This window comes from Zeugodacus cucurbitae, chromosome 2 (assembly GCF_028554725.1).
Source record: "Zeugodacus cucurbitae isolate PBARC_wt_2022May chromosome 2, idZeuCucr1.2, whole genome shotgun sequence".
NCBI classification, from domain to species: domain Eukaryota; kingdom Metazoa; phylum Arthropoda; class Insecta; order Diptera; family Tephritidae; genus Zeugodacus; species Zeugodacus cucurbitae.
Window position 1 is genome coordinate 52,896,607 of NC_071667.1, and position 19,678 is coordinate 52,916,284.

At 34.7% G+C, this 19,678-nt stretch overlaps 1 protein-coding gene and 1 long non-coding RNA gene across 7 annotated transcripts in view; one reads left to right on the forward strand and one right to left on the reverse strand.

The window, feature by feature from the left end:
* LOC105213548 (proteoglycan Cow) overlaps nucleotides 1-19,678 on the reverse strand; it is a 157,879-nt gene that overhangs the window by 11,022 nt on the left and 127,179 nt on the right. For 5 of the 6 annotated variants that reach the window (XM_054225488.1, XM_011186450.3, XM_011186448.3 and 2 more), the window contains exons 7-8: nucleotides 5,748-5,980; nucleotides 3,046-3,165 (exon numbers count right to left, since the gene is read on the reverse strand). In XM_054225488.1, the coding sequence (XP_054081463.1) occupies nucleotides 3,046-3,165; nucleotides 5,748-5,980 (353 nt within the window). The remainder of the gene's footprint in view (nucleotides 1-3,045; nucleotides 3,166-5,747; nucleotides 5,981-19,678) is intronic. The other variant, XM_011186451.3, reaches the window with a different exon arrangement.
* LOC128919887 (uncharacterized) overlaps nucleotides 1-19,678 on the forward strand; it is a 164,748-nt gene that overhangs the window by 8,618 nt on the left and 136,452 nt on the right. The window lies entirely within an intron of this gene.

Below are 19,678 nucleotides of genomic sequence, written 5' to 3' on the forward strand. Positions count from 1 at the left end.
ATCCGATGATCTACATCGACTGCCTATAGAAGGAAAAACGGAACTCTACCATTCTAATTTATTTATGAATGAATGAGGACATTATCGGCGCGATGGAAGACAGTCGGTAGTTTATAAGTTGAAACATCGCTGCAATTGAAACATCCACTCTTCGAAATTAACGTTATTTAAGTTCAAGGGTCACAGCTGAAAAAATTACGACTCCCGGATGACCGTTTCAATAGTTTAGCATTCTCTACAAACTCGAGTTTTATAAAGAAATTCTCTAACTTAAGTTTGTCTCACAATTCAAAGGTACTCGAGTATAAATGGGAGGAGATGTTTCACAAACATCTTTGATTGCCATTTTCGGCAGTGAAAACTCACTTGCATTTCATGCAAATACATCCCCACATTTCGGCTTTTAGTTATTTAATTATGAAAGGAACCGCAAATTCATGAGCATCGCTGAAATGTGAAGTATGCAGAAACACTATATAAATTCTATAATGCGAATATTGTGGTCGAATTAATTTTTCCACATCAACAATGGCATGCCTTTCAAAGGATATCGAAATGTGCGTGTGTGGTAATGACAACTTGTCAGTAAAATTATGTGACACTCACTTCATTCAATCGAAGTAAATACTATTCAAATAAAGAGTATATATATCTACTATATAAATATCTATATATATATATATACATTCTATATATGTATTTATATGTATTCCTAATTATGTATATTACTTGACTCTGCAGCTACACTATTGTTATGTCGTATACAAAAGACCCCAAATGATGGCAAGCGCCGGCGGAGTGGCGAGAATTTAGTTCAAGTTCTTATATTGCCATTAAAGCAACTCCTACAAAATTCATATTTACATGCTTATTTCCATTGCAAGCACTCGTATTGTACTCATATAATCACTTTCGTGTATAACACTACAATCTAAAACACCTCTTGAGGGAGTAAAGGTGGTGTACCCACAAAAACACCCATAGTAGTTGTGAATTACATGGTAACGAGAATTCGAGAAATTTCATGATACAAATGCTAGATATATGTGTAGGTATGTGCAAGTAGTTGTTATTATAGACCAACTGACATAACTAGTAGTGAATATATAATATGAGACGTACCTCTACCCTGTAGGAAATAATCAACATAAACAAAGCAATTCTTTAGATTATATTATCAACTACAATATCACTCTTATCAAAATTCACTTTTTCGCTGAGAATTATCTCTCTCTGTATGTGAAAGGCTTCAATGTTAATACCCGAAAAAATGAACTGGTTGCCCATCTATTTGAAAACCTTATCCAAACCAGTAAGAGAGGGCTAAATTCGGGTGCAACCGACTTATCTAACTTTATTAAGATAACACACAATTTTTTCCATACATATATTCGAAATAAACCTGACCTGATTTTGCCCAATTTTTTAGCACAGAAGAATTGAATTTCTATAAAATTTCTGAGAGATTTACCAATATTTTCGGTAGGGATTTTTAATTGAGATGAATCCGATGTCTTCATTGGAATTAAAAATAGTTTATCAATATTTCGAACCTTTATATTTTATATTCATAACCTATTTGGTGTTCTTATACAGTGAAAGAAAAAGAATTAAAAGATACGGTTTTCTTCCCTGACATTAATTTATTCTTTGGAACACAAGGTGAAAGAAGTCATGTTTCACACATCTTTTCTGCAGAAATAAGATGGCAACCAAACCAGAGATTATGTTGTAGAGTTTTAATTCGAGTCTGGTATTATCTGGTCCACTTTCACCCAGTTTGTTGCATTGTTAACTCAACGGATGTTTGCAAATCTGTATTTGAGGTATGTGGAGCTAGAGGCATTATTGACCAGAGTATTCCCAATTTTTTGCCACAGAGACATATTATTGGAAGACCTCCACTGAATTTCTATAAAATTTTTGAGAAATTTACCAATATTTTCGGTAAGCATTTTTAATCGAGGGATGCCGCACCTGTTTCAAAGTTATCATCCATTTTCACGGTGTATAATGGAGTACTAAAGGTAAATGTGTTCCAAAAACGTATTTGTTTTCGAGATATATACAAAGCCACGAATAGAGAGGAGATAAAAATCAATTCCAATTTTTTGATCACGTCGAAATTTGGGATGGCTTTCCACATTACTATCTGAAAAGTTTCAACTTTCCCACCATATGCTACTCTATAAGAATGCGACTACCATTTATTTAATAATTTTTGCAAGTAAAGTGGAAATAAATTCAAGCCCGATTTGAAAACTATTCCAAATTAGCGACTTAACGGAGGCTCTTGTAAACAATTGTGCATATACTTTACTTTCGAAACCATTTGTGATACTCATCGATTATATTAAGAAAACGGCAAGTAAAACCTAAAAACTAATTTTGATGTTATCGTTTCAAAAGTCGGACTAAATTGTTTCCAGTCGCCAAGGAAATACTTTTAGGGGTTTTGTACTTGGATGCTAATGAGCAATAACTAAAAACAAATTTACTTAGAAACCACTTAAATGTTAAAGGTCCCGAAAAACGACATCTCGGTACCGAAAGAGTAGGACGACTAGACTTTTTATTAATGGTTGGGAATCACCTTTTGCAACTCTTAAAAACGAATATGATCTATTTGACCGACATTTCGGCCTTAATGGCGAAAATTCTCAATATTGGTTGCAAGCAGCGGGTTACAGTATAAAATAAAACAGATCAATACACATGACTCTCTACGGATCGTCTCGGTCCTAGTTCGTTTTGTACATAAAATGAAATAAACTGTTATGTTGGGTTCTGTCAGTTATAATGATTTGTTTTGAACCGTGGGAGAGATCTCGTCTCTGTAATACCGCCTTGCAGCTACGGTTCGGAATTTATTGTTTGATGTCTTCTTATCTAATAGAAATTATTTACTGAGACCCTACAGACCCTTCTTACACGTTTACTGTGTTTTACAGAAATATTGACACATTGTTCGCAGGTATGCAGAGTGTATGAGCTTAACTAGATAATTCACATTCTCCTATCAACAGGATATGCCTTATCACTTACCTTCTTGTAGGCGGTGTACTTGAGATACTTATAATGTTTGTTATCGTATTTGATTTCCTCCGGTGTGAATGTGAATTGCGAATTTATGTGATTGTAATGCCGATTGTTATCGTCCTTATCCTATTTGCCCGACCCCACATGAGGTGACAATAGTGGTGACAACGATGACCAAATCGCACATAACGGTACCGAAGTATGCAGTTGCGAACGGTGTGGGGAGCGGTGCGACGTGATCAGGTGTCAAAGAATGTAAAATCAACCATCCGCATGAGTAAGCATAAAAGCAACAACAATAAGCGAAAAGATGTGCGTCGCCGGTGTCGTAGAACCGTTAAGGGCGTAACGGTAACAGTGATGGCAATGAAGTGCGATGGATAAGCGAGCGGGCGGTGCATCGGTGCGGCAGCAGTGTAAGCGAAATGAAAGAAATCGAAAAGAAAGCACAATTCATATTAGAACAATGAAAATACGAAAGTACAAAAAACAAAGAGCCATTGCAAGAATTGAAATAAAATTTACGTTCGTTATTTACGTTTATTCAGGGAATTCCACAAAAAGGTACCAATTTGAGACTATCGACGTTGGTGCCATTCGAATTTTGTTTTGTGTGTTGGCTCTAAAACCGAGTTAGAAACAACATGTGGTCTCTAGTGTATCGTGAAAATGTTTGTATATATGTTCTCTTTGGTGAACTGGTGAGCAATATTAAGCATTCAAGTGTGGTGAATGAGTAAATTTGAAAAGTGTAAGACAATTAAAACCAAGTAGCCATGCATTGAGTTCGGACTAACCTTATAGTTATAAGAAATTATTATATAAGCTTTAAAATTATTGAGATTCCATTTGAATTCATACGATCTCTATGATATGGAAAATAATTTAAAAACAAAGTGCGGAATTGCATTTCAGATGTGTTTACACATTTACATTTCCATCCCCTAAAAGACTGGAAAGTAGAAAGATTGTTGGCTGTGTCCAACCAATTAAAAAATGTCCGCCAATTTTAGTGTGTTTGATTTCAATCTTATCTGTCCTTGAGATATCCACTTGCGCTAGAGCGCTGGACACACTGACTTCGATCAAGCTCGCCAAACCTTGCACAACAACCAGTACATGTGCAGTTGCGAGGTGTTTCTGGGCCGCGGTGGTCCGAAAACGGTCCTGCCAGCTGCTGTCTCTGAAGAAAGCTCATCTCGCCGCAATCATTAGTGTGCTTACTGGTTTCAATATTTCAATTCAATATTGTTCAATAGATACACATGCGGTGAGGAACCAAGTCGGACGCTAGTTGTCAAAGTTGTTTGAGGAATCATCCAATCACTTTCTCCTTCAATGTCAAACATTCGCCAGACTAAGATTAAAACTTAAAACTTTAGAACTTAGTGATGAGTCCAAGCGCTTTGTCGAATCATGGTCTTGGTGATCCATTAGGAGTAATTGGGTGCCACAAAGGACAGTCGAAGCTGTCTAAATGCGACTCCCTGCAGGGATCTAACCCTTGTCATAACCTAACATAACCCTGAGATATAGCTCACGTTTCAAGATCTTCATTAGATACTCCAAAAATAAATTTCCGTACGTATCCATGTTTGAAAGCTTTGAAGGGTTATATAATCATGAGTCAATACAGACGTGTTTTAAGTTTTAAAGCGTTCTTAAAAATAATTGAACAAAATTTCATGCTTGTCATTTATTTACACGAGTCCGGGGACCTATCCTACCAATGGTTCGTTTGTGTAGAACTTTTGAGAATTAGGTTAAGTAATGAAATTACGATTTGACCAACTATAACTTCAACAAACACCATAGTGTATAGAGGCGTTTCCTCCATACAAGCCAGGGCTTTCTACTCGAAAACAGCCTCAAGATCCTACGATCTGCTTGGAAGGTTCATCAGCATTTTTAAACTTTCTATTGAGACTAGGCATATTTTCATCTCCCTTAATGGTATTGTCCGTAAAGTAGAAAATTTGAGCGGGAAGTTTTTAACAGCAATCCAAAATTTATTTCCGGTGTTGCCAAAGAAATACAGATTATTCTACGAAATATCGCAAGCAGTTATTCTACATTACTAGGAGGTTAGTCGCTTCAAATTTGTCGTCCCATTCTATGAAATATAATGGTGTTTCCAGAATTCATGAATTTTGCTATTTCTGTATTATTATCTCTCAGTTCGTTGTCAACTGTGGCTGAGGAAGACTTTCTATAATGATAATAATGACCTTTTACCCCTAGTAAGTGTATTTTTCGATGGTTCTTGAGGGAAATCTTTCTATAATTCCACAGTTAATGAAATGACATGAACGAGTAAAGGCACGGTATCAATCAACTGTTGGTAGCGTTGCGACCAGTTCCAAAATTGTAAAATTTTTTTAATAAGTACTGAGACATTGTAATGAAGTTTACGAAGGGGTGTATTTGAGAATTCAATGAATGAAATAAATCCTTTACTCACAACACATACCGAGAAGTTTCATTTCTGCCACGAGATTCTTCAACAATTTATTTTACAAAGTGTACTTGTACCAGATTTAAAGAAATCCTTTCAATATACTTATATAAATATTATTACCAAATAATACCATACTCAAAATATCAACGCTTATTCAACTCATTACACCTTTCTGCTGTGCATTACTTCTTTGCGCTAAATATATTATATTATATAATACTTATGTAATCGTATCTGCTTTGCTACTTACGTCCATAATAGCATTAAAATTGTTGCTGTTCAAAGTGTTGTCCAAATTGTCGTTGGTGTTGCCCAAAATATTGTTGCTATTGCTGTTATCCTTGTACATTAATTGTTGTTGCATTTGTTGTTTTTGCTGTTGTTGCTGTTGCTGCTGTTGTTGCTCAATGGTCTTCTTATATTTGGCATTAAATGCGCTTTGACGCTCACTGAGACGCTGCAAACGTTTGCCATCCGTATTTTCTGTAAAAAACATTAAAAAAATTTTATTAAATAGAAGAGAGTAAGGGAATTTAATATAGAGGTTATGTATATAAATAGAACAGAAACGAAAGACCTATCTTTCTATTTTAATTGTCTCTTTTGCTACAGAGATGAATATTTAGATTCAGGTTTTTTTATCAGACGATTTTTTATGGAATTACATTAACATGTCGTCTGATTCATTATCAATATATCGAACTATAATCTATAGAGTGTTCCTTCTCAGCGAAAGAGAGACTACTGATAGCCACAGTTTCCCTCGCAGACATTCATTTATCAGTTGCTTAGTTTAGTCCTTTACTCGAGAGAATTTTGTCAATATAAGTCTTAAGGATATATCTTCCACACATCCTTCTTGTAGAAATAATTTCGTTTTGAATGCAACCAAACCGGATCTTCAGTTATAGATTTTTACTAAGAGTTTTGTATTGCAAAAGGAGGACTACATTTGCTCCCTTTTTATTACATTTTTAGACGTCCAAACAATTCATTTGACAAGCAATCGTCAGACCCATAGGTATATATCCAATATATCTTACTGATAAATCAAAGATTGCATGTAAAAAGTAATTTATCTATCAATTCCGTCGAAATATTTTGATATCTAACTAATTCTGCTTGAGGATATCATACTACCGAATTCTTTGGGTGATAAAACGAGTCAAGGATACATTAAGTGGTTTTGTGTAATATTCGACATTGCTAAAGCATTTGAGTATCAGCATGGATATCCAAAGTCAGGATTTTCGATCACCATCTTGGCATTTGTTTCACAAACTTACTGCTTTTGGAGAGGATTCTATATGCCTGAGGGTCGTCAACGTTTCGTCACCAAACTTTGGCGGTTGGGGATCCAGAAAAGGTAACCTTACCCATTCATCAAGAGCGTTGGAGCTATTGAAGGCTGACAATATTTTCAATAAAATTTTTTTGAGACAAAAGAATGAATCTAACAATTGGAGGTTAATTCTGTTTACCTAACTGTTTATATGGAAAATTTCTTCAGAAAAAATGTTGACTTTTGTCTTGGCCAAAGATGATGCCAAAGAGGAAGACTGATAAAACACTATTTCATGTCGGAATTAGAATCGAACTTTGCAAAGAATTTGGGTCTTGCGAAACTTCCTGTATTACCAAAACCGAGAAATCTTATAAGTTAAACAAATTGATGGAATGCATTTTAAAGTCCGACTGTTTTGAAAAGTGTCAAAGGAATTAATTTTAAACAAGACATTGATAAATAAGTAAAGCGTTCAACTTAATTTTCAATTATATCTGGCAACACGTCAAACTGTGAAGTTTAATTTTTTCTCGGTTCTTGAATCTGTGCTTAAATTTATTAATATAATTAAAGAAAGTTTACTTTTAATAAGTGTAATCTAAAGCTAAGTATTTGTGCTAATTTGCTTTTGTGTTATATTTAAATTTTAATTGTATTTTAACTATTTTCTTAAATTCTGGTGCCGAGTCTTTTAAATCATTTGTTGTTGTTATCAATTATCAATTTTATTTCCTACTTTGCAATTGTTTGTGCGATTGCATATTGTTTTTGTTTTAATTTGCTCTTTTTCTTTTGATTCGTCTTTTTTTCTTTCATTTTTGCTCACAGCTGTTTGCGTGTTATTTTTAAGTGGCTCAGTGCTTCTCAAACTGCTCACTATTATATTGGTTGTGATCTCGGCTAATTCAGTATAACTATTATTGTTTTTCTATTTACTATTATATCATATTTTAATTTTTATTATTATTTACTATTCTGTTTTTTCCTTCAATTTAAATTTTTTTTTTTTTCATAATGACTTGCAATTTTCCGAATTGTACTATTAAAGGCGATTCTGATCGTTTTGTTTCTTGTTGGCTTTGTGACGGGCTTGCCCATCTTAAATGTGCTGGATTGACAGGTAGAATCTTAGATTCTATTCTCGATGGAAAGGGTCTGCGCTGGTCGTGCTTAAAGTGTAGACCGACAGATATTGAATTATTTAAAGTTTTTAAACAGGCGCGCAATAATTTTAAAGAAATCGGTCGAGAACTTCAAAACCTTACAGAAAAATTTAAGCATTATGAAGTGTTGTTTCAATCATTTAAATGCCTAAATGATCAAGATGATAATGCTAAGCCTTCATCAAAACGTAAACGTCCGTCTAATGAGGAACCTGCCACTTTGTCCGTGAAAAGTATGTCACCGGTGAAATTAGACCTTATTAATCTCTCATCTCCTTGCCCTCAAGGAGAGAAGCCTTCCTCTTCAAAAGTGCTTAATCCTCCGAAAACAATTAACGATAACCTTAAGCGGAAAACTATTCAGGATCCGCCTCCTATTAACTCTGAGTTTGTGGCAAAAAATTTGGTAGTAATACCTCAACGAAAATCTATTTTCGTTTCGAGATTCGCTTCGGATACCACAATCGAAGATATAAAGTTTTACATCTCGTCGAAATTAAAAATTAACGATATTGATATTGATGTGAGAAAATTTAACTTTAAATACGAAAGAAACATATCTTCTTTCAAGATTGGCGTTTCAGCTGTTAATTTTCAATTGCTACTTGATGAATCATTTTGGCCACCTGGTGCTTTCGTGCGCGAATTCGAGCAAAAGCAACAAAAACAAACTGTAATTGCTCATATTCCAAAAAATGCCGCGGATTCAAAAAACTAATTATAAAAAATTCATTACAAATTCACTATCAAAATGTAAGGGGTTTAAATACAAAATTAAAAGAATTGTATTTGAACAGCACTAATTGTAATTTTAAAGTCGTCGCTTTTACTGAAACTTGGCTTAAACCTCATATCTTTGATAACGAAATATTAAATAGTGAATTTCAAATCTTTAGATGCGATCGACTGAACAGAGTCGGGGGGGGTGTATTATTTGCTGTGCATTCTTCAATTCCATCTGAAGAAGTAGAAGTTCCTCATGCGGACTTTATTGAATTTAAGTGCATACGAATTTGTATTAATAAATGTTCTATTTATCTAACTTTATCTTATATTCCGCCTCAATCGGACTTATCTGTATATACGCAGCATGTTTCTTTAATAAATAATGTTTTTTCAATTGCTAAGAATACTGATTACATAATTGTTCTAGGCGATTTCAATTTACCGTGTGTATCTTGGAAATCTGTTGACGATTGCATTACCCCTTTTTGCACTCGTTTAAGCTTTAATGAGTTTTTGGAAGAAATGTCTGGGATGGGTCTTAACCAAATTAACTTAATACCGAACAAGTTTGGTAAATTCTTAGATTTGGTCTATGTTGATAATACTTCAACAGTTTCTGTGGTCCGATCTGATCCTTTAGTTTTGCCAGAGGACTCTTATCACCCTGCCTTGGAAATTAATATCGAAATCATAGACGAATTACTTGTATGCAACAAACAGGACCTTTGTTCTCGGTTCAACTTTGCGAAAGCTAACTTCAAAAAGATTAATTGTGAACTTTCTAAATTGACTTGGCCTGATTATAGTGGTAATATTGAATTAAATGTATCACATTTTAATGAAACAATTTTTAATATTTTTGAAAGATTTGTTCCGAAATGTTTTATTATCAAAAGAAAAAGTTCAAATTTGTGGTATTCGAATGAGCTATGTAAATTAAAAAATAAAAAAGCTCGTGCTTTTAAACTTTATAAAAGAACTGGAGCTCTTGTTGACTATTTAAAATATTCTAAATTGCGTCGTCAGTTTGAGGAACTTAACAAAAAATGTTATAAAAACTACATAATCAAAGTAAAAAATAATATTATTCGTAATCCGAAATTGTTTTATGGTTTCGTTAACTCCAAACGCAGGATTTCAAATTTTCCGTCCGCGATGAAATATAAATCAACAATGTCATGTGACAATTATATTATTTCTAATATGTTTGCAGAATTCTTCAAATCCAATTATTGTTCAAACTACCCTATGAATGTGCCATATCATCAAGTGTTATGTCCGAGTACTGTAATTAATACACCAATTATTTCTGAAACAGATGTCTTAAATTATTTAGTTACGTTAAAAGATTCGTTTAAATATGGCCCTGATATGATTCCCTCAAGCTTTCTTAAAAATTGCGCAAAATATATCTATCTGCCCTTAACTAAGCTTTTTAACCTATCTCTTAAACAAGGTATTTTTCCGTCAATGTGGAAAAACTCTTTTATATTACCTTTGCATAAAAGTGGAGTTAGATCATCTGTTGAGAACTATAGGGGGATAGCTAAAATGTCAGCTATACCCAAATTTTTGAAGCTATTGTCACTGACCAAATAACTTTCTTAATCTCTCCTTTAATTTCATTCTCTCAGCATGGATTTTGTAAAGGGAAATCTACAGTAACTAACTTGCTTGAATTTGTAAACCATGTGTCAATGGGTTTTAGGGATAATAAGAATACTGATGTTATATATACAGACTTTAGTAAAGCATTCGATAGAGTAAACCACTCAATTCTTTTGCAAAAACTGAATCTTCTTGGTTTTCAACCAAGACTTCTTGAATGGGTATCCTCATATCTTACTAACAGAAAACAACAAGTTTTATTTAATAATACTTTATCCGATTCAATTAGTGTCACTTCAGGGGTTCCACAGGGTAGTCATCTCGGCCCGATTCTGTTCTTGTTGTTCATCAATGATATACCTTCAGTAATTAAGTTTTCAGAAATTTTATTATATGCGGATGATGTAAAACTTTTTAAATCATATACTTCTCATAACGAAAGGACTGAGTTGCAATCGGATTTAAATAATTTAGTTACTTGGTGTCACAAAAATGATATGCCACTGAATCTTAAAAAATGTAAAACGATGTGCTTTTCCCGTAGAACTGTTGATCTTTCCCCCTATGTAATAAATAACTTCAGTTTAGAGCAAGTTTTTAGCTTTGTTGATTTAGGAGTTAATATGGACCCTAAACTAAATTTTAATTCTCATGTAAATTCAATTGTCTTAAAAGCTAAAGGTGCTCTTAGCTTTGTTAAACGTTGGTCTAAAGAATTTAGTGATCCGTATATTACTAAAATTCTTTTTACAACATTGGTAAGGCCTATATTGGAGTATGGTTCTGTGGTATGGAATCCTAGCTATCAATCCCATTCTGATAAGCTTGAGTCCGTTCAAAAACAATTTTTACTTTTTGCTTTAGGCCACTTACATTGGGATTCAAGATTGAATCTTCCCCCGTATACTAGTCGTTTAAAACTTATAAATCTTCCCACACTCACTAGTCGCAGAGAAATGCTAGGTATAATTTTTCTAGTAAAACTTCTGAATGGTTTAGTTTGTAGTTCATTCCTTTTGTCTGATATTAAGTTTAATGTCCCATTGCGTTCATCCAGGCAGTTTAGACCATTATTTCTAAAATCTTCTAGAACAAATTTTGAGTTAAATGAACCATTCTGCCGAATATGTCATGATTTTAATTCGCATTCCAGCACATTTGATCCATCTGACTCAATATTTAGCATCAAAAAAACTATTTTGTCTTCTCTTAATAAATAATATTCAGAAATTTTTAACTTTTTGTTTTTATAAATTTTTAAATCTCAGCTGTTGAAATGTTTCTTTCTGTAGCTGAGCAGTTTGAGAACCGGACGCTTAAAAATCTCTTGCCTTTCTAGACTCGGCAAATTCCGCTCGTATGCGGACTGCGCCCCACGCGTCGGTTGGGCGGGTGGAGGGTAATCGTTTGGGTTAATAATAATAATAATAATATATGTAGTCCCTGTAGTTAGTGGTTCAACAAAACGTAGAAAAATTGTTTAAAAGGTTTACTAAAATTTTCTCTACTAATTACTTTCTACTAATTAAAATCGCTCATTAATTTTAAATGTTGGTCTCGAACGAATGAGGTGTGTGGTAGAAATTATTTCAAAACCGTTATATTTAATACCCTTGAATTGTTTGTTTACATTTTTAATTATTGTCCTTTAATGCGCCACAATATACAAGTATATGGGATTTCAGTAAGCAGCTTAGTAGTATCGTCGTCGCCTTGCTGTTTGTTTTCCGATTTACGATGACAACTTGCCGTTAAAGTGTTTGTTGTAAAAGCTTTTGTTTGTATTTAATCTACCAGTGTGGTATATATTATATAAGTATACATATATGGCATTATATATAAATGAATATTTGTATTGTATTTGTATATATAAATCAAACTTCGAGGTATAAAGTTACAAATGTTATTATTGTTGTTTTAGTCTCTCAGTCCTGAATTATTGTATACTCGTATTTGTTAGTAGTAATTATTTTAGCTTAAATTACATGTCTCTTATTTGCATAATTACATTTGTAGGCCATTTAGCTTTGTAATTGTTTGTCGATATGGAAACACTTTGTGTGTACTACACCAGTCTTTAATATCTTGGGAATCGTTTAAAACCGTTATTAGATTTCTTTGACTGTTTTGAGGAACAACAAGTAAGGAAAGGTTAAGTTCGGGTGCAACCGAACATTTTATACTCTCTCAATTTATTGCTATATTATTATTAAGATAACACATAATTTGACTCATATATTCCGCATAATGTCCAATACAATACCGAAAATCATCATATATAGTACATAGGCTGAGGTAATACATACATTGTATCTAATATTATATGCTCACTTAATTTGGCTAAGATATTTCACATATAATTAGCTATATGAGAGCTAGGGGAAGTTATGACCCGATTTTAACCATTTCTGGTACAGAGACACACTATTAGAAGAAAAATATGTCCTCTGAATTAAATTAAGAGAGATTTACCGATATTTTCGGTTCTTCATATTCGATATCCGGGGCATTGAAATGTTATAGTCCGATTTCGACAATTTTTTCACAATTGATGATACGGATCATACACGGTATTTGTGTAAGTTTTTATTTCCTTACCTTCATTGGTTTCATGCGTAGATATTATAAAGTGAAGGAATAAGATGGAATTCAAAATTGAGTTATATGAAAAGTAGTCGTGGTTGTGAACCGATTTCATTCATTTTCCACACGTGTCATCAGGGTGTCAAGAAAATATTATATACCGAATTTCATTGAAATCTGTCGAGTAGTTCCTGAGATATGGCTTTTGACCATAAGTGGGCGATGGCACGCCCATTTTCAATTTTGTAAAAAAATCTGAGTGCAGCTTCTTTCTGCTATTTCTTCTGTAACATTTAGTGTTTCTGACGTTCATCGTTAGTGAGTTAACGCAATTTAAATAATTTTCAACCTATCCCTTGTATAGGAGGTGGGCGTGGTTATTATTCGATTTCTTTAATTTTTGGACTGTATTAGGAAGTGGCTAAAAAAAACGACTGCAGAAATCACTTTCCCAAAAAAAATTACATCCAAATATGGCCCTTACTAGGACGGTCCTTTGTACCAAATTTTACTTTTATGACTTCGTTATGACACTTTTGTGTGTTTTCGGTTTTCGCCATTTCGTGGCAGTCGTCCATTTCGAAAGCAACCCTCTCACGGTCCCAAGGCAAATGTGTGCCAAGTTTCGTCAAGATATCTCAATTTTTACTTAAGTTATCCATTGCACGGACGGACGGACAGACAGACATTCAAATTTTGACTCGTCCCGTCGCCCTGATCATTGGGATATATATAACCCTATATCTAACTCGTTTAGTTTTATGACTTAGAAACAACCGTTATGTGAACAAAACTATAATACTCTCTTAGCAACTTTTGTTGCGAGAGTATAAAAATAATTGGGAGTGTGTGCGATGTACGAAGTTTGGGCGTTAATTTCTTGGTAATTAGATACGTTGGAAGTAGCTATTAGTCATATTTGATTCTTAATAACTTGGAAAGTGGCGAAACGAATAAACAAGTTCAAGACTCTCTTAAATTAAAATTGTATAAAAATACTTGTCTTTTACTTCCAAACATATGTCAGTCTCGTCAAAAAATCGCTTCCAGCAGGCGAACTTTTGAGATCTGAAAACCGAAAAACACAGCCTTGCCATCTTTCACATTGATTTGTGCTATTCCTAAAATTCATCCTTCAAAAGCTTTACTACATAATTAATATCAAGTTAGTCGATTTTTCCTCATTCATTTCCAGATGATTGTTGTTTCTTTGGATTTTTTCCATACTTTGAATTCGGTTTATTAATTGGATATATTATCAGATATCGGCGCGAAAATTTCAGTTTCGGACGCTCATCGACTGTGACTCACGTGGCAACCACTTTGCATACAGTTTACTGATACTCAACTATTCATGAAAGATAAGGTCTATATAATAATATAATACCTTTTATATAGACTTTGGTGCTTTGACTTATTCCTACCAAACTCTTATAAAACACTTCAACATGCACTGGTGGTTTCCAAAATGACAACTTGGAACTCTGAACAAATAAGTAGATTCTTCTATTTATGTAAGCAGAGAGCTAGTTCGACAGGACTGGGGTACCATTAGATACCTCAAAATATGATATCAGAATGTATCATTTCATAGCACCAACTGATCCAATTTACGAATCTAAAACTATTTGATCCTTCGAAAGGGGAAGTAAAGGTGAAGCATCTAAAGTTAATTTAAACTTTAGTTTTAATCTACTGTTGATCTCGAATTCTACTTCTCATATTCAGATTGATTTTTCGACAGATTGGTCCAAAATTCTGAGATCATGCTCCGTTCTACCGATGCGTAAGAAACAATTTAGTGAAATAATGTCTATCTTACTAACATTAATCTCCAATCATTATCAAGTACTTTCATAGATTTGACTCAAAATGGCGAAAATATATTTATTAGATCTAATTAGTTATTAGGTAGTAAAGCGTAGAAGTAATGATCTCATTTTGATTACCATCTCAAATGACTTAGAAATTATGGAAATTAATATCAATATCCAAACAAAAAAGGATTTCTCTGTAGATTATAAAAAGAATATCGCTCGAATATCCAAATATGGAGTATGAGCTAAACTCAGAAATAAAAATTAATAATTTTACCTTGAACGCTCATATGACATTCAGTATTTATGTATATTCTTAAATAATCAATCAATAACACTTAACACTATTTAGGTGTTTTACAGGTACTTTATCGCTATTAAATTTCATAAATAGAAATTTCATAGTAAAAAGTTGCCACTTAATCAGATTACCACACTTTTTAGTGAATTAATGCCGCTCATAAACTTATCAGCTCAAATGTAATTAAACTAATTAATGGAATACAAATTTTGTGCAACCGCAACTTTGCGAAGCCGAAGCGTATAAATGGTGATAGCGAAAATCATAGGCGAATGCGGCGGCGCTGCAGAGCTTGCAACCAACGACAGCCGCTCAAAGGAATGCGCGCAAAATGCCGCACGGAATTTACATAAAGTAATTGAATGGAAAATAAATTGTTGTAAGTGCACAAATACTGCGAAGCCAATGAAATGTCAGGATATGGCATGCAGGATGCAGGATACAGGCATGAAAAGCTGTCATGTGGTTGGCGTCGCAATCGCTTTTAAAATACATACTACTTAGTACGCGATTATCAGTGGGTAAATTTAATATACTAGCACATATTAGAGCATAATATTTGAAGCCATATTTAAAATATGTTCACTAAATGGCTGAGTTTTTTCAATGCAGAAATTTAAATTACGTACCCGAGAAGTGTCTTCAACATTGAATTTTATGAGGGGCGGAGAAATACTATGGAAATATCAGAAATAACATGTTGATTCAATCAAACAAGATTCTCTGTCTTTAGACATGATAACTTCTCATTTAACTTTAACATAATTTAACAATTAAACAAAGAAGATTTTGAGTCGGATCTCAGTGTTTAGTGGTAGTATATTTCCACTAAATTTGGTAATAATAGTTTGTTTGGCATCCTGATGTTACGAGAGGAAAATGGGAGAAATCTGTTTAAAACCACGCCTACTTCCCATATAACTCAATTTTGAGTTCAATCTGATTTAATCCCTTTGCAATGTATAAATTGAGAACCAATTAACATGTCGTAATCAGACTTTGTATAACTACTACATTGTAGGACTGGCATTGTTTATTTAAAACTGATCTAAATCGAACCATCGGACCCTGATATCGAATATGAGGTCCTCAGTGCTTGTGGGTTTTCAAACATACCCTGAGCTTTATCCCATCTATACTATCTATACTAATATTATAAAGAGGAAAGATTTGTTTTTTTTGTTTGTTTGTCTAGAATAGGCTCCGAAAATACTGTACCGATTTGAACCTGAGTGACATAGGCTATATTTAGTTTAAAAAAAAATAGGGTTCCTTACCAAAACTCCGATAATGTAAAAAAAAATACCAAAAAACTTTCTTTAATCGCGAATGCTGCTAAAACGATTGAAGATATAACAAAGTGATGTACTACAATTTTGTCATTATCTACAAAAAACGTCGCGACATCATATCTCTAACTATTATAGTTTTGTCACAATAAACGATTTTATATAAAAAATTAATTAAAGTACCACTACATGAAAGGGCTTTTTATTTATACCTTATCGAAATAAATTATTTATTATTTAAGATCGCTTCAAAACCTTTATATATATTTTTTTTTGAATTATTAGATTCTGACATTCCATTCAAAAGATATCACGAGTTAAAAATTTTGAAATTTTTCGGCGGCTAACTATGCGTTGTAGAGTTGTAGGCGTCACTCGGGCACGGGGGTACGGGAGGGGGGTTAAGATCACTCGCACGGTCGGCTCCCTACTGAATGGTCGTGTGCGGAATTAAAAAAAAATTGTCGCTTGATAATAATATATATAAAAAAATAATATTTTGAAGGTCGTCATTGTTGCTTTGTTATAATATTTTTGTTATTGTTCAATTGTACTCGTATAAGGTTGTGTCGATAGGTCAAATCAATTTGTAACAAATAATGAAAGGCTAAGTTCGGGTTCAACCGAACATTTTATACACTTGGAATTTATTGCTATATTTTTATAAAGATCACACACAATTTGACCAATACATTCGGTATAAAGTCCAATAGAAAATCATCATATATGATATATATATAGTATAGCTGATGTAATTCCAGAACCAATTCCACTCATTTTCACCACCAAGGTTAACGGGAATAGGCGAAACTTGGCACCTGTTAGTAGGCAAACAATTCGGCCTTGAAATTACTCCTAAATTGCAGGTGAACGAAACTCCAGTCGGCAAAATCGCCAAAAAAAAGAGCTATAACGAAGATTTTCCAAATATTCAAGAAGTCGCTGGAGGTACTGCACAGGACTTTAAAAGATCTTGATTGTCGATGAACGTTTTTGGTGGAGTCAGAATTCTGTTAGCAGGTGATTTACGCCAGACTCTTCCAATTACTGACGGGCTAATCGCATTCCTAAAATCATTAAATTTGTGGCGACACATAAAGAATCGCCAATTAACAACAAACATATGAGTGTTTTTGCAACTATATCAAATTGCGATTGTAGAAGCAGTTGGCAGTTGACACCTCGATGGACTAATAGCATTTCCAACTGATTTCTGTCACTTCATTGACTCGAAAGAGAAGTTTTCCTGACATGAAACCTCAAAATGATAACCATAAATGACGGATTGAATGACCTATATTGGTGGTAAAAAAAATATATCGATGATCTTAATGCGACAATTTAGAATTTCGGTCCAAGAGAGTTGACACAGCTACAAACCAGGATGACGTAGTCAATTATCCCAAACTATTTAAAATGCCTGTACTATCACCACTCACTTTGTAATTAAAAGTAGTGTGAGTTGTCATCATGCTGCGTAACATGAATCAACCTCGAGTAATCAATATCGTCGCCGAAGCCAATATTGGACCAACTTAATTTAATGTATACCTTAGCCACAAAAACGTGTGGCCGGGTCTGCTAGTGTATAATATAATATATCGGTTAATATGAGAGTTATCTTAGCAAAAGTAAGTGAGTATCTTGATATAATGAAGCTTGGTGTCGAGAATGAGTGAAATCGGTACAAGAACGGGAACGCTCCCTAGATTTATATTTGGCCAATGTCTGTCTTCTCGATGTCTTTCCCCCACACCATATGGGGAATATTTTATGTCACTACAACAAGTACAGTTTGTTTACCTATTCTGTGGAACTAAAATATAATTAGGGATGATAATTGAAATAACTGAAAAATCATGGTTACAGAGAGTCTCCGTTATTTGGACACAAAAAATAATTTGGAAGCCTTAATTCTTCTGAAATTTTTCATCATCTAAATTATTTTAAGTTGCATAATTTTGTGACACAGTGTAGTCAGTTTGCCATTTTGTTATTTCTAGTCTACACATATCTCATCGCACCCTTTCCTTTGTTATTCTAATATTGTATGTGATTGGCGTTGCAACCGTTTAGCCGGTTATAGCCGAATCGACGATAGTGCGCCACCTCTCTCTCTCCTTCGCAGTTCGGCGCCAGTTGGAGATCCCAAGCTTAACCAGGTCGCTCTCCACCTGGTCCCTCCAACGGAGTGGAGGCCTTCCTCTTCCTCGGCTTCCTCCGGCGGGTACTGCATCGAACAGTTTCAGGGCTGGAGTGTTTTCGTCCATTCGGACAACATGACCTAGCCAGCGTAGCCGCTGTCTTTTTATTCGCTGAACTATGTCAATGTCGTCGTATAACTCGTACAGCTCATCGTTCCATCGTCTGCGGTATTCGCCGTTGCCAATGTTCTGAGGACCATAAATCTTGCGCAAAATTTTCCTCTCGAAAACTCCTAGTGTCGTCTCATCTGATGTTGACATCGTCCAAGCTTCTGCACCGTAGAGCAGGACGGGAATGATAAGCGACTTGTAGAGCTTGATTTTGGTTCGTCGAGAGAGGACTTTACTGTTCAATTGCCTACTCAGTCCAAAGTAGCATCTGTTGGCAAGAGTTATTCTGCGCTGGATTTCGAGGCTGACATTGTTCGTGTTGTTGATGCTGGTTCCCAGGTATACGAAATTATCTACGACCTCGAAGTTATGACTGTCAACAGTGACGTGGGAGCCAAGACGCGAATGCGCCGACTGTTTGCTTGATGACAGGAGATATTTCGTCTTGTCCTCATTCACCTCCAGACCCATTCGCTTCGCCTCCTTATCCATGCGGGAAAAAGCAGAACAAACGGCGCGGTTGTTGCTTCCGATGATATCAATATCATCGGCGTACGCCAGGAGCTGTACACTCTTGTAGAAGATTGTACCTTCTCGGTTTAGCTCTGCAGCTCTTATAATTTTTGCCAGCATCAGGTTAAAGAAGTCGCACGATAGTGAGTCACCTTGTCTGAAACCTCGTTTGGTATCGAACGGCTCGGAGAGGTCCTTCCCAATCATGACGGAGCTTTTGGTGTTGCTCAGCGTCAATTTACACAGCCGTATTAGTTTTGCGGGGATACCAAATTCAGACATCGCGGCGTAAAGGCAGCTCCTTTTCGTGCTGTCGAAAGCAGCTTTAAAATCGACAAAAAGGTGGTGTGTGTCGATCCTCTTTTCACGGGTCTTCTCCAAAATTTGGCTCATGGTGAATATCTGGTCAGTTGTCGATTTTCCAGGTCTAAAGCCACACTGATAAGGTCCAATCAGTTTGTTGACGGTGGGCTTTAGTCTTTCACACAGTACGCTCGATAGAACCTTGTATGCGATATTTAGGAGGCTGATCCCACGGTAATTGGCGCAGATTGTGGGATCTCCCTTTTTATGGATTGGGC